Below are 14,622 nucleotides of genomic sequence, written 5' to 3' on the forward strand. Positions count from 1 at the left end.
GCAGGACAGGCTCGAGGGCTGGATCCAGCTCTTCGCCGACATTCTCCAGCAGGAAGGGTTTCCCAAAGGTAATGGCATTTTCCAGACTGCAGAGGAAGTCCCGGTCACTCAGTCTGGCCACCTCCAGGCCGTTCACCTTCTCCTGAAAGGCAGCAGGGGAGGGCAGGGTCGCTGTGGTGTCCTGCCCACCTTCATGTCCAGCTCTGGTGCATGGTACACATCTCACTGGGTGGATATAGCTCCCCAGAGCAGCAGAAATAATATATTTTCTGGCTTGGCTAGTTTTTGGGTATTTTGGCAAGCTTAGTGCATGTCACCATGCACTAGAGACAACCCAACGAGGCAGCAGGAAGGGAGAGAGTTGGGAGAACCTCCTTCAAAGAGCCATGCCCCTACAGAGCCCCACATTGGTAACTCAGAGCTTGTTTGCCTGCAAAGTAAGAGCAGGTGGGTGGGAAAAGCCTTCGGGGAGCAAAACAGGAGCAGCTGCCCGAGCCTCCTGCCTGACCCTTCAAAAGGGCAGCGGGCGACTTCCTTCTGGGAGAGAAGAGGTGGTGGTCTGTGTCCAGGTCTGTGCTCTGGCAGCAGGGACTGTGCTCGCTAGCCAGGTAATGCTACCCTGATCCCTTCTCTCCTAGGGACCCTAAAGGCTGTTATGGGAGGCGCTAGTGTTTTGTGTGTTTTAGGGTATGGTGAGGGATGTCAGGCCCCCAGAATGCTAGTAGGGAGCCTGAATGGGAATCTGATGCCTTGCTTGCTTATAGTGGCCCTGCTCCTGCCCTGTGCTGATCTCCCTAAGCAGAGAAGTCCACCTGGGATGCATATGGATGTGGAGTTGCTCTGGGAGGGTTGGGGGGGTCTCGCAGCTCTGGAACCCAAAGCCTGAGGCTGCTCTGTGCAACTTATAACAGAAAGCTGCTTCCCCTATCCTGACAGACCTGGCTTTCCTCCCCACAGCTCTTACCAGATTCTTGATCCACTTGTTTGCTTGTCCTTGAGGATCTATGTAGTGAGTCCAGCGCTGGGAAAATTGTGTTATTACCCCATTCTCCACAGACAGGGTGTCATTGGGTAAGCCAGCAATCTAATGGGGCAAAAGAAAAAAAAAAAGCTGTTGGGAACACCTGGTAGCACAACACAGCTCAACAGAGAGAAGCCCTTGCTGCCCTGGCCCCTTTGTGGTCCCAGTGTGATGGGTAGGGGATGGTGGTGAGGGTATCTCTAACAGCAGCTGAGTCCAGAGCTGCAGCTCTGCCTGAAGTGGCTGAGCTACGGGACAGAGATCTGCTGGCAGAGTTAGACTCGGGCAGGCTACAACCAGGGCTTTGCTGTGAGCCTTTGCTTTGCAAAGGGGAAGCCTTACAGGTTAAGCTTGATGCCCTCAGAGCTCCTGCTCATTGCGCAAGGAACCCTGGCAGCAATTCCAGCTCTGCAGTGTGGAGGTGCTTGGTCATTACTGAGCTGTTTGGTTTGGGGTCTGTCCTTTGGTACAGGCTATTTGAGTGGTGAGCTGAGTGTTTTAGCCTTTTCCTGAGGCACCTTCAGCCTGAAGTGCTGATTTTTTTTCTGCAACTTGCCTGCCAGGAGCGGATTTCCATGGGGTCTCCAAGGGTGCTGATCAGATTTGGCTCCTTGGTGTGAGGAATGTTGTTTTCTGACAGCTGCCTCAGCCACTCTTTGCACAGTGCTACACGGTAGTGTCCCTGCCAAGAGAAGCACCATCGTAGCCTTTTAGTTGCAGCTAGACTGCTGTGAGCATCTAAACCCTCCTGTTTCTGTTCAAATGGAACGCTGTGCAGCCTCTGGCAAAAACAGAGAGATCCAGGAGGGATCCTTTCTCCCAGTGGATCTGGCCAGCAACAGCAAGGGGTGAGGAGAGCAGAGGAGCCAACCAAGCCCATCGTGGGGAGCATTGCACGCTTACTGTAAAAGGACCCAGGTAGACAACAAAGCCAGCTGCAACCAGCACGTCCCCAGTGATGTTGTTGATCTTGCAATCCAGGTTCTCTACAGTGTCCTGCCAGCGCACCTTCTCATCAGCCAAGCTGTTTATGAGCTGTGGAGATAAGTTGCACACATGAGAGCTGCTGTGTGGTCTAATCTCATGCCCTGGACCTGCTGCTCTCTGGGTAATGCTGCAGGTGGCTTTGGTGACCAGAGGTTGCAGGGTGGCCTCTGCCATATCCTGAATTCTGTCCCCAGCTTTGAGCACTTAGTCCTGGGATTACTGGTCTGTTCTCAGCTGTCCTGGAGAGTCACTGCTGGCTGAAGAAGCTGTGCACAGGAGGACAGCAGCTTTTCACACCAGTGCCTGGCTAGCTTAGCTTCCCCAGTCCTGTTGTGCTGCTGAGATCTGGTCAGGCAGCTTCAACCTAGGATTGTCATGAGTTGCAGGTACACAGAGGTTTTCATCGCTATACTCCTTAACCTGAAATCAGGTTGTCTCCTGTAAGCAGGCAGAACCCAGCTCTGTCCCTTACCGTATCGGCACGGCCCAGTCTCTGCTGACACTGCTCACACTTCATCTCCAACTCTTCCTTCTTGGCTATGCAGACCTTGTACTTGTCTTGCAGCATGGCAATGCCACCTTCAACCTCCCTTAGGCGTTCCTTAGCTTCCTCAAGGACCTGCTGAGTGGCACACAGGTCCTCTTCTGCCTCCTGCCAGGCTCGCTGGGGAGATGCACAAGGAAATGGTGGGTATGTTGGGCACATGGCCAGGTTCTTCCCCAAAAAAGCCAGAGACCTTGGAGCAAGAGTTGGTTTTCCATAAAAGCACTAGGTGATACTGAGGTCCTTCCCTGTATGACAAAGGTTGACCTGCCTAACTCCAAGGGGATGTTCTGCAAGCCCATAAAGGTAGAGGTGAGGAGTGCATTTCTGCGTACATCCAAAAAGCCAAGAGCCTGTACCAGCTTACACAAGCTCAGGATGTGGCCTAGTGGTGAAGAGGAAGAAAGGATCCTCTGTTTGCCCCAAAATAATAATAAAGAAATAGCTAGGCTTTGAAAGGATTAAGGCTGAAACACTAGTGAGATGCGGGAATGTTTCTGTAAGTACAGTTTCTGCTGAGCCAGGAACACAGTACTAAGAACAAGGTTATCACTCCTGTCCCAGCATATTCCAGGCTGATTTCTTCTACTTTTTTATGCTAGCGGGTTTTGGGGCTTTGGCTCTGCTAAGGCTTGGTCTGAACATTATGTCCTGACCTGCAGAACATGGTGATTCTCAGCATCTCTTGCAGAAGGGGGCTGCTAGTACTGTGTTCTCTAACAGCTAGAGCTACTCGGTCACACTGCCTCTTACCCGCTTGGGCTCCACGACCTTGGCCACAAAGTGGTACTTGTGCATGGCACGCACCCACTGGCAGATGGAGGTGCAAGCTTTGGAGACCTTGGCAATGGCAGCTGGCTGAAACTCCTCACTGTCAATGTACGGTTGGATGGCCTTGATCACAGTGTCCGCAATATTGTCCTGCAGGGAATGGTGGGAGAGAAAATAGATCGGTGATGAGGGTGCTTGAGGTCTGACTGAGGAGGGTCTCAAAGGGCTTCCCCCAGTGTCTGCAGCCTGCACCACGACCTGGCAGGGTGGTTAAGGCATCGCACTGGAGCAAAAGGAATCAAGTTGCTGCATGTTGAGGCCTGGGAGGCATGGATGTGGGATTGGGTAAATCCTTTCCCATACCACTTCCATCTAGCTCATCCACACAGAAAGAGCAGAGGGACAGAAGGGGAAAACCTGTGCCTCTGGATCCCATTGCCCAAGGTAATGAAGTGCTGCCAGCTGAGATGAGGACTTCCAGGCCAAATATGTCCTCATCCTTTGTGCTGCTGAAGGGTATTGCCCACAAAAAGCTTTAAGCTCCTTCACTATGAGAAGGATCTCTGTGAGGCCATACCTGATCACAGCCTCCCTCTGCCACTGCTTACCTTATCATACTTAAACAAGCTGTCCAGGAACTTCCCTGGGTCCTGGAGAAGGCCCCTGCCTGGCTCCCAGTAGTCATCCACCTTGGAGCCTAGCTTTTCTCCTGCCACTTTTTTGGGCTTGACTCCTTTCATAATGCAGACGGCTTCAATCACCATCTTCACACCAAGGGGAGGCCGCTGCATTGCTCGTACCTTCAAAACCCAAATGGAGACAGTGTGTTGGCCTGGTTCTCAGTGAGAGGGGGTGCTCATCCCTCAGCTGGCTCAGGGGAGACTGGACCAGAGGTAGGACATTTAGAAGATGCAATGCACAGGCAAGAAGGGTAGAGGTATCTGAAAGGAAAGCTGGTTATCAGAAAGGGCAAACTATTAGTAGGCTGAAAAAACCTGCCCTGGTGCTGTGATAGGTATATCTTACAGGCTGAAGATGTCTTGGCATAGGAGCTAGATCTGTATGGCCCTGGGGAGGAGGCCATACAGAAATGGGGCACGGGCAGGCTTTCTCCCTTGCTCTGTGGGCTCTCATTTGTCTTGTACCCCACCATAGCAATGCTGCAGCCCATAAACTGGTCTGTAGCACTTGTAGAGGGACTGCTTGAGTCTCTCCTCAAGCAGACTGCTAGGAGTGCTACTGCAGCACCCTTGAGATGGCTGTGGGTGTCAGGACCCTTAAGGATGACTTCTGGTTTTTCCCTTCTAGCACTGACCATCCTTGCCATGTTCAGCCAGAGACAATCCCAGGCCTTCCCACTGGACACAGTCAGCAGAGCGGCAGAGTTTGTAGCGACGCTGAGGCTGGTCTACCCCCATGCAGATGCCCTCTGTGAGGGGGACTTTGACTGGCTCTTTGACTGCCCTCAGACAAAGCAGTTCCTTGAGTGGTTCTGCAGCACAGTGAGTGAGGAGAATGTGCTGACCCCAGCTGAGGTGGAGGCCTACGATGCCCTGCTGGCTGCAGGCAAGCCCATCCTGGAAGGCGATGCCCTCGAGCAGGCGTTGCAGACGTGCTGTCGTGTTTCACAGCTTCCAAGCATGATACCAGATGATGAGGGTCCCTCTCGGGAGGCCCTGCAGCAGGAGCTTCAGGAGCTTCAGGACTATCGTGACCTTCAGCTCTGGCGGCAGAGCAAGCTGCAGGTTTTGACAGCCAACCTGCAGCAGGAGCTGAGGTATTTGGAGGAGGGGGAGAAAGTGGTGAAGCAGGACTTGAGGAAGGCTCAGATGGACCTGGAAGGAGAGATCTTCCAAACCAGTGCTGTCCTGAGCAAGATCACCAAGGCTGCAAAGCAACTGGCAGAGTGGCATGGGGATATGGGGAAAGGCCGGCCGCCAGCACTGCTGTGTGAGATGAATCTCGACCGTTACATGGAGCTAGAACAACAGGCCACTGATCTGTTTGAGAGGTTTATCCAGCAGGTTCTACCAGGGAGCTTCCAGGCTCCAGGTGCTCAGGGAGAGAACAGGCTGAACAAAAGGTTGGAGACTGGGACACAGGTGGACTCAGACTGGGAAATACTGGAAGGAAGAAGAGGATGTCCTTATCAAGACTGTGCAAAGATGACATGTGGAGTGGCACCAGCAAGTCAGGGAATACTGGTCCAAGGCTCGAGGGCAGAGCTGCTAGCAGAGGGGAGGAATGGGAGAGAGGTGTTAAGCGTAGGGGATGAGAGAGATGGCAGCCAGGAAGGGACAGAGAGAATGGACGCCAAGCAAACAATGATGCAGAAAAGCCTTAGGACTGATGGAGATGAGCTGCTGGGGGACCAAGACAGCTACTGGAAGGAAGTAAGCCAAATGGAGAAAGCACGTATCTGTGCCCAGAGGGAGGTTATAGTCATGTCAGCAAAAGTGGAAGGCAACTGTGCTGCACTGGAGTGGACACAGAGGACTTTGGAAGCTCTTGAGGAGAACCAGGTAGGGCCAGTTCTCCCTTTCCTCCACCATCCTTTGTGGCAGGGTCTGCCTGTGCTGTGCGCAGTCCCTCCTGTTGAATGCTGGAGCACAGCTGACATGTCAGTAAGGGGTGGCAGAGTCAGGCAGTGGTAGTGGTGCGTCCTGACACCAGCCTGTCTTTTCTTCCCCCTGCGCAGCATGTAGTTGAGGAGGAGCTCCGGTGTCGGGCTGCCATGCTTCAGAAGCAGCTTTGTGCCCTGCGTTGTGATATCACACATACCCTGACCCACGAGCTGCCAGCCCTGCTGAAGACAGAGGCCTGTCTCTCTCACCTGCCCATCCTGCAGAGGGAGTTCAGCCTGGAAGCTGCCCATCTGCAGTATGTTGCTGAGAGGCAGGAGGAGGCAGCTGCTTGGCTGGCAAACCAGCACAGCCGCCTGGATCTACTGGAGCTCCATCTGAAATGGGAGAGAAAGGAGCTGGACCAGAAGGCTGCTTGGATGAAGGAGATGGAAACTGCCATGAAGGAAGCCCAGACCAGGCTGCAGGAGCAGCAGGACTACTTCAAAGATGCCAGCTCCTCCCAGAAGGGTTGTGAACGCACATGGATAGACCCCAAAGACCTCTCTGCTGTACGGTAAGGGCTTGTGTGTGTGTATGTGAAAACAAACTAGATGTGGAGGAGGTGGTATGGGAACAGGAGAGGCGTGCAGCAGTCCCAAGCTACCAGGCAGTCTAGCAGTGCTCTGCCAGCGCAGAGCCACCCTAATTCCATGGTGGTGAGCAATTCCTCACAAGCATCTGCTTCTTCCTTACTGGCTAGGGCTGATGCAGCAAAGCATGGGCTTGGAGAAGTGAACGAGTACAGAGAACAGAGGATTTCCTAAGATATGAAGGTGGAGAGTGTAAAGGCAAGTCTTCCGCCAGGGAGGAGAGTTGGGCCAGAATAAAGCACAAGCTGCTTGGAGGAGGAGCTTTCTCCAGTTGGGTGTCCTGTACTAACAGGGGCTTCTTAGCCCTCCCTGCACAGCTCTGGAGTAGCTGGTGCTGGTGTCTGCCAGTGAGGAGTCCCTGACTGGTCCTTTACGGTGCTCTTCCCATACCTCCAGGGCATGGGCTGCTCACCAGGAGTGTCTGTCCTCTCATTGCTGCCCCACAGTGCAAAATGTCCCCCTGTTCTTCCTCAGTGCCGGCACACTGCTCACACCTCTGTCTGGCTGTCCCCTCTTGCAGGCTCTGGGACATGCTGGTGGGGCAAGATCAGGAGCAGCAGCTCTTCCGCAGCTATGAGGCCATAGCAGCCCAGTGCTCCCAACTGATTCAGGACCAGAGGGTGCTGGAAGCACAGCTGACAGCTCCTATGTCCCAGCTACCTGCCCTGGAGTCTTCCATAGGGGTGCTCTACCGGCTGCTGTACGACAGCTCCAACCAGCTGCAGCTCTTCTCTCCGGTATGCAAGCACTCCTGCTCCACCAGGCCTGGCTGGGGGACACAGGGCTGAGAGTCAGAGCCCTCTGTGCCATCCTCCCTGGGTGCAGGGGGAGAACTTGCTGCCTCTCAGCCCCCAGAGGGAGAGGAGGTTGGCCTGATCCTTGCCTTGTCCCGAAAGCCATCCAGTCAGGCACCGGCTGGCTGAGGGGCAAAGGTGATTCTCACTGTTTCACACGTGCTGTTAAGTATAGAGATTGGGGTGCCTTATCCAAGGTGGCCCAGTAAGTTACCCCTATTCCTTGGACTAGATGTGTTTGGAGGCCAGTGCCAGGTGTGTAGTTTGTTTCTGATGGGCTGAGGAAGGAAATACCCCTCTTTCTGCACATTCACATGTGTTTGGGCTCTGTCCCTCAGGAGATCATTGAGCTGACGCAGCAACTTATCACCATGCAAGACAACCTCTACCAAATGCTGACAGACCTCCTGAATGACTTGAAGGTCAAGCGTAGGTCTCTGGAGAACCCTATCCTGCAGACAGAGCGCAACCTTTATGTGTATTTTTACTGCAATGAGGATCGGCTGAGAGAGATGGTGGAAGAGCTGGAGAAGCAGGTGTCAACTTCCTCCAAGGCACCACCGATGGAGCTGCCCTACGTAAAGGAATAGGTCAAAGGGATGTTCTCTCCCTGCCATAGAAGTGGTGTCCTCTTTTGGTTGGGCTGGGTCATTAATCCGGGATTGGGAGAGAACTTTGGTGGTCCTTGCTCCACTGACAGGTTACTTAGGTCACGGCCCAGCAGCTGAGCTTAAAAGAAGCAGGGAGCTTATTTGTTAAATGAAGATTTTCCTGAAGCCGGTGGGTGAGTTGGATGATATGTAAGAAACTGATACATGTTATGAGTTGGCATTGGAAGTGTTGTATAGACAGGAGACTCTTCATGCCAGCTCTACATGAGGATGGGTGCTGGGGGCAAGTGGAGTGACACTATGTTTTTCCCTACCTTCTGGGGAAAGGAGTTTTGTATGTTTCATGGGGAATAAAAAGGTCTGTTATTGACAATTGCAGAGCAATAAGCCTGTCCCCTCCACAGCTGCTACACCCTGTGCCATGAAATCTTGTACTTGCTGAGTTTGTTCTCTTGGGTAGAGGCTGTGACACTTGCCAGGCTCAGAATCACCCTCATTTCTCTGACTATCCTATTTCAAGCCAATATTCTTTGAAGTCAGCCCACCAGCCACTGTCTCTTCCTCTTCTCTGCCTATGATGGGTCCCCTTTCAAAAGAGCCTGCTGGTTCAGACAGTGTGCTGCTACATCTGTCCCTGTGCTGTACAGTCAATACTCGGGGCTGCACTGTGGTACTGCCTGCCACCTACCCCCAAGGACAGGCGCTGTGGGGTGAGCCCTTCTCAACACTCTCTCTGGCACAAGTTGGAAACAACATGCAGGAACACCCAGGAGCCAGTTGCTGCCTCTCTGTCCTTTAAAACTCTTTGCTTTTGAAGGAGTGAAGCTGAGAAGTTGCATGGACAGCTGCCCAGACTCTGAGCCCAGGGGGGTGGATGGAGATGCTGGAAAAGGCTGGGATGCTGCAGGCCTATAGAATGGCAATTGCTGCAAAGTGAGAGGCTGTCCAGGACCAGACCCAGCTCTGCCACCCTTCCCCTCAACCCAATTACCTCTGTAACATCACTTTTGTTGAGGTTCCTCAGGCTGGCAAGAGCAGCATCCAGGGCTGGGAGGGCTTCTGCCAAGTCCTTCTGAGCATCATCTGCAATGGCTTGGGCTGCCTGAGCTTTCACTTTGGCCTTCATCTCCTCAGCCTGCACAGCACTTCTTGTCTCTTCAGCCACAGCTGTGTCCACCTGCACCACCAGAGACAGCCTCAGAAGCATGCTGGAGCCAGCGCACCCCTTTGGGTTGGCTCAGCAGTGCTAGGTAAGGGTCACAGATGTCCTGGCGGGTCGTTTGTTTTATTCCAGCAGCGACATGCTGGGGCTTAACTGCTGGAGGGGATCTCCTTCCCACATCATACCGGCAGGAGGTTTTTGTCAGCCTGTAAAGATCACACACAAGCTCCAGCTCTGGCTGTGCCTGGAATGGTGTTAGTCCTTCAGGAGTTAGCTGCTCTACACACTTTTCCTATTGGCACAGGGAGAGGATGCACAGGGATACAAATGTGTAGGGAGATAGAGGAATAAGAAGATATACTGGGGGTTTTGTTTCTAAAACTATCACTTCTGCCTACCCGCAGGGTTAAAACACTACCAGGAGGTGTAAAGGGAATGTGTAATATAGCCAAATCTTTATCTGCTTTGTGGGAACATGGGATATTGCAGACTCTTTCCACTTTCCCTTTGCATGCAGAGCTGTATGACGTTAGCATCTCTGTTCCCTCTGTCTCAGTCCGGCCATCCCGCACTAGGAGACACACAGGGAGGAACACAAAGCATAGGGAAGGTAGCCAACACAGGACAGTTTCCTCTTCTGCAGTGACATGAGTGATTCTGTGTGATGATCCTTGAGGTCTGGGCTGGCAGGGGCAGGCTGCAGCTGGATCATCTCCCTGGGGATGGGATGTGGGGGAACAATCCCTTTCAGCAACAACAGTCTGGGCTTAGAACTGCTCAGGCCACCTGAGGATCGTGTTAGTAGTGTTGCTAGTCTGTGCTTGCAAGGGTCTAGAAGTCTAGAACAGTGAGGAAAGGGAGCTGGTAGCTTGTCTGACTGACCCCTGGATTGTGGTTTCAGACGGGGGCATCGCTTCAGCTAGCAACTGGCTGGTAGGTTATGTCTGGCCCCCAGCAACACCAGAGCAGGGACCCCAGCAGAAGGGCCGTTCTTGCCGGCAGTGTTGCTCCGCACAAATACCTGCTGTGGCAATATGAGGCCTTTTTACTCTCAGGTCAAGCAGGATTTCATACAATCCCCATTCAAATCCCTGTGCCCAGTCTGAGCAGCCAGACTGGGAAAGTGCAGGGCTGCTCAGCAACAGTACCTGCAGTTGCTCCATGGTTGCCAGTGTGTCCTTGGCTGCCTGTGCCAGGAGAGGGCGGGCGGACTCCAGCTCTTCCTGCATCCTCGCTACATCCTCTGCTGTTTGTAGGAGCTGTGGGAGCAGAGCAGAGTGAGGCAGCAGCCACGGAAAGCCCCAGGAAAGGACTGTGCTGCCCTGGTGGGTGCTCCCTGCCCAGTGTCAGGCTGTACAAAGCGGGTCCTGCCCTGGTCCCTGCTTAAGCAACAATCTGGCACTATGGTGTGCTTATAAACAGTAGTGCCTCGTGATGCTTGCACATCATGGGCATTACTTCATCAGCTTGTGGCAATCAGTCAGCAGAACAATGTTGCTGTTATTGGGCTTTCAGTGAAAAGGTTAATAAGGAACATCCTGAGAGATGAAAGGTCTCTGGTCCTCAAAGATGGAGGACCACTCTTCTTTTAGAGCTGTTACAGGCTCAGACCTTCAGAAAGACTGGCCCTGGCAGAAAGCATAGTTCTGGTTTGCTTTAGCATGGGTTTTCTCCTGGTACACAGGAGATGTGTAGGGCATCTCTGCAGCTATAAATACACTGCTCAGAGCAGGTAAGGGGGGCCCAAAGCTCTCCTGCGTGTGAGGAACAAACCTTGTCCAGGCCACTTTTCATCCGATTCTTGGCTGTCTTCAATTCCTGTTTCTTCTTTCCAATCAGGGAACTGAAGATGCTGAGGAACTCAAGATAGCTCTTGGGAGTGACATAATTGTGCCTGGCCAGCTCTGCCAGGTACACTTGGCACTTCTTTGCCACACTCTGATGGATTTTTACACACACTTGAATCTACAAGGAGACAGGAAAGAAACAATCTTACTCAGTAGTGAACATGTGGTAAGCAAGTCTATGTGATGCCCACAGAGAGCACAAGGGGCTTACAAAGAGCCTAAGCATACTGTCACAACAGAGCTTATATATGCATGTGGGCTTCAATGCCACACAGAGAGCGGGTGACAAATGGACACAGCCATTTCAAGGCATACGAAAGCTAATCAGTTCTGTATTTGAACAACCCTGCCATGAAACATTTCTGCTACAGGGTGTTTCTGCAGGTGTCCTGCATCCATTGTCTATGTGTATCTAGAGGCACGGCACACTTAACACAGAAAACACAGCTCCTGTATGTTCAGTGTGGCACCTACCATCCCATCGACATCTTCAGCACTGGCACCAAGATGTGGGATCTCATTCAAGAAGGAGGAGGCAACGCACTGCAGGGCTTCAGCAGGCCACTCGTTAAACCAGTCAATGGTACAGCAGTTCACAAGAGAGGGGAACTGTCTCAAGCGTGCACGGAAGACTTCTCCAATAGGGCTGAGGGAAAGGCATGCAGAAAAGAGATGTTACAACTAGCTACAGATACATGGATAAAATAGCTTTCTTACTTCCCTAGAACCATCCTGGACTCTTACAGAGTAAGAAGGAAGGGAATATACTTAAGGAAGAAGGAGGGAGGAAAACAGGGAATGAAAGTTTACACAGTGAGCTGCGTGTCCTAAGGCACATGTCATAGCTCACTCCTTGGGAAGTCCTGGGTATATTCTGCAAGTATTAAGATGGTAGAGGGGCAATGTCTTCTGGGTCCCTCCCTAGGGAAAACACTTAAGGGGTAAGAAATAAATGTGATCTGAAGTCTACTTCAAGCAGGTGAGTGCTTGTACTTGCCCTGAGAATGGCCTGTACCTTCTGGCAGCCCTTCTGCAGCCAAGCAAGCTGCTCATGGACTATGCACGAGATTCATGAGTAAACACAGTGCAACTGAACCCCAACTTCAAGCAAGATATTTTCATAACAAACAACTCAATGCTGCATGAAGGAAGACAAAGTTTGTATTTAACCTAGATCAGATATAATCATTATCAAACTTTTCAAACTTCATCTTGAAACCAGCAAAGTGTAAAAAAGAGTATCCAGTCCTATGGGAAGGTGATATGCAAACCTTACTCCTCCTCCAAAGTCAGGGGCTTGGAAACAAACGTCCCATGACAAAGTGATGCAAAGCAAAGGACAAGGAGGGAATAGCTAACATTGACAGCATGGAGTCCTACCCCTGAACTGTACCTCATGCACAGGACCATGTGGATATTGCTGCGAACCCGTCCTGTGTATGCAGCCATCAAATTGGCCTTGGTGGGCTGCTGCCCTAGATCTCGAACAACGGGCTTCATAGCTGTCATGATCTGTTCTTGATCATCAGGGTTGTAAATGTTGGGAACATCACCTGAGTTGAGCAGGCTGTTGATATCCTCAAGGAAGGATTCATTTTTAATCTAAGTAGATGATAGGAAAAAAAAAAAAGAGGCAGTTTCCTAAGTCATAAGACAGTCATGTCTCCACATGCCATGGAGATCAATTCTGGATAAATACAGCCTTCAGCCTCTGCTATAAGAAATCATTTTTGTAAACACTCGGCTCCCCTAAAACATACTCTGACCCTTGTTCAGCATTTCCAATTGAACAGCCACGTTCACTCATTTCAGGGGTGGGGGTGTGTATTTGAGAACAAGCATCCTTCTGCCCATTCGCTGTCTCCTTACAGACAAATTGAGCTCAGGGCTTTGCTCTCTGCCTTGCAGTGACTCTACAACTAGATCCCAGACCCCAGGTTGCTCTGGGTCTGCATTCCTCCAGCACAGAACACTTCACTACTAGGGTAAAGCTCATCAATGTGGGAGACAGAGTAATTGTAGGGATGTGTCACAGTCTGTGGGATGATCTCCCTCCAGAGCTACACTCACCTCTCCACCTTTGCTAAATCAGAAATACACAGCATCCATCTACTTGACTAAATGCACCCTCCCATACCCGTCTTCTCCCACATATGCTTCTCACTGCAGGGAAAAGGATGTAAGAACAAGCAGCATTTGACAGACACTCATCTCACTGCTTAGGGCACTGCCAGAAGGAACTTGGTTCCTATGATAATGAAGGCGGTGAAAAAGTCTGTAGGGAACATAACCACAAATTCCAAAAGCTAGCCTAGTCTTTAGGAAGTTACAGTTTACAGTAACAAGCCACCATTATCCTGTGGAACCAGCAGGCATAAGGCCCTAAATCTACCAGTATATTTGAAAAGAAAGAGAATGGTGTTATTTAGTACTTTTAGTATCGGTGGTCGGCATAGTGCTTAGCTTCAAGCAGCTGGGTCTAAAATCTTGGATCCCACCAAACACTTTGATGGAGCTGAAAGGGGCTTTCTTGATGAACAGAGCAATCAGCCCACTCACACACAGCTTTACAGTCCCTCTAGCAACAAATGCACTACCTTTAGTTTTCCTGGGACTTTGTTATAAGATGATGAAGGTGGACTACTTAATAAATAAAAATTGTGCCTGGTTTGTATCGAGCTCCTCAGTCCTCTTTAGGGGGATTTATTGGTTAGAGATGTGTTTCCGACTCCGTTTGAGATGGACTCCACCATGCTAATACTCCTGTACCTGTGTGTCTACGAATAGGAACGTCTTGGGTAGACTTTGAAGGCCTGCTTTCATCATGATCTTCTTCACATCATCTCGCCATTCAGTCATGCCATAATTTTTGGACAGTTCAATCTGGAAACACTCATAATCAGCCCTAAAAGAAAGAGAAGCCAGTGGAGTTAGTTACACTGAATTAAAGTCTCCACTTTTGTCAATCCTCAGTATGTGTTGTGGGCTCAGGGGGAGAGGACTAAAGCAAGTTGTTTTCTTGCGATGAGTCCTGAGCACACACCTGTCATTGTGTATTTTCAGTCACCAACTCAAGAGCGTGTTTTACTCAAAGCAGAGATACCTGAGCTAGCTAAAACCCAGGAGAAGTACAACTCCATAAGCTAACTGAGTCACATTGCTTCTTGGGCCCAGTGCCTCAGAGTGCAGAGGGAACAACTCAATATGGATTTTTTGTGATGCTGCCCTCAGAGGCTGGTGCACCTGGGAACCACAGATGCATTTCTCTAAGATCATACCCTGTATTCAGAGCTGGAAGAATTTTCTTCCTCACCCTAGTTCTCTGGCTCTTCAAGTTTCTCCTTGAGGCCTCTTTACTCCTGAGACTCACTGGTCCTACTTGCCAGGTTGCTAGTGTCACTTGATCACTAGTGGCTCCTATCTTTGCTGAGCAGCTGCCCAGCTCCCAAGAAGCAGCCTCTTTCTCTCCCCCTGCCACACTGAGTGCTGCACAGGCCAGTGAGCTGACACGGACCATGCTGCATTAGCTCATTCACTGCATGCCCGCAGCACTAACCCAAGCTATTAGCAGGCAACCGAGTCCAATTTTTCCAGTGTAGAAGTGCATGTTAACTGAGCCCTAGCTCTCAAGTGTTAAATCTGAAGTCAGCAACAAGAAAAATGTGTAACCA

At 51.1% G+C, this 14,622-nt stretch overlaps 1 protein-coding gene across 1 annotated transcript in view; it reads right to left on the reverse strand.

Moving 5' to 3' along the window:
* DNAH1 (dynein, axonemal, heavy chain 1) overlaps positions 1-14,622 on the reverse strand; it is a 72,127-nt gene that overhangs the window by 9,235 nt on the left and 48,270 nt on the right. The window contains exons 49-61 of the mRNA XM_009891276.1: positions 13,721-13,856; positions 12,345-12,553; positions 11,426-11,597; positions 10,878-11,069; positions 10,253-10,363; positions 8,934-9,119; positions 3,932-4,123; positions 3,306-3,473; positions 2,481-2,672; positions 1,925-2,056; positions 1,578-1,703; positions 965-1,084; positions 3-142 (exon numbers count right to left, since the gene is read on the reverse strand). Of these exons, the coding sequence (XP_009889578.1) occupies positions 3-142; positions 965-1,084; positions 1,578-1,703; positions 1,925-2,056; positions 2,481-2,672; positions 3,306-3,473; positions 3,932-4,123; positions 8,934-9,119; positions 10,253-10,363; positions 10,878-11,069; positions 11,426-11,597; positions 12,345-12,553; positions 13,721-13,856 (2,076 nt within the window). The remainder of the gene's footprint in view (positions 1-2; positions 143-964; positions 1,085-1,577; positions 1,704-1,924; positions 2,057-2,480; positions 2,673-3,305; positions 3,474-3,931; positions 4,124-8,933; positions 9,120-10,252; positions 10,364-10,877; positions 11,070-11,425; positions 11,598-12,344; positions 12,554-13,720; positions 13,857-14,622) is intronic.

This window comes from Charadrius vociferus, unplaced genomic scaffold, assembly GCF_000708025.1.
Source record: "Charadrius vociferus isolate BGI_N301 unplaced genomic scaffold, ASM70802v2 scaffold758, whole genome shotgun sequence".
NCBI classification, from domain to species: domain Eukaryota; kingdom Metazoa; phylum Chordata; class Aves; order Charadriiformes; family Charadriidae; genus Charadrius; species Charadrius vociferus.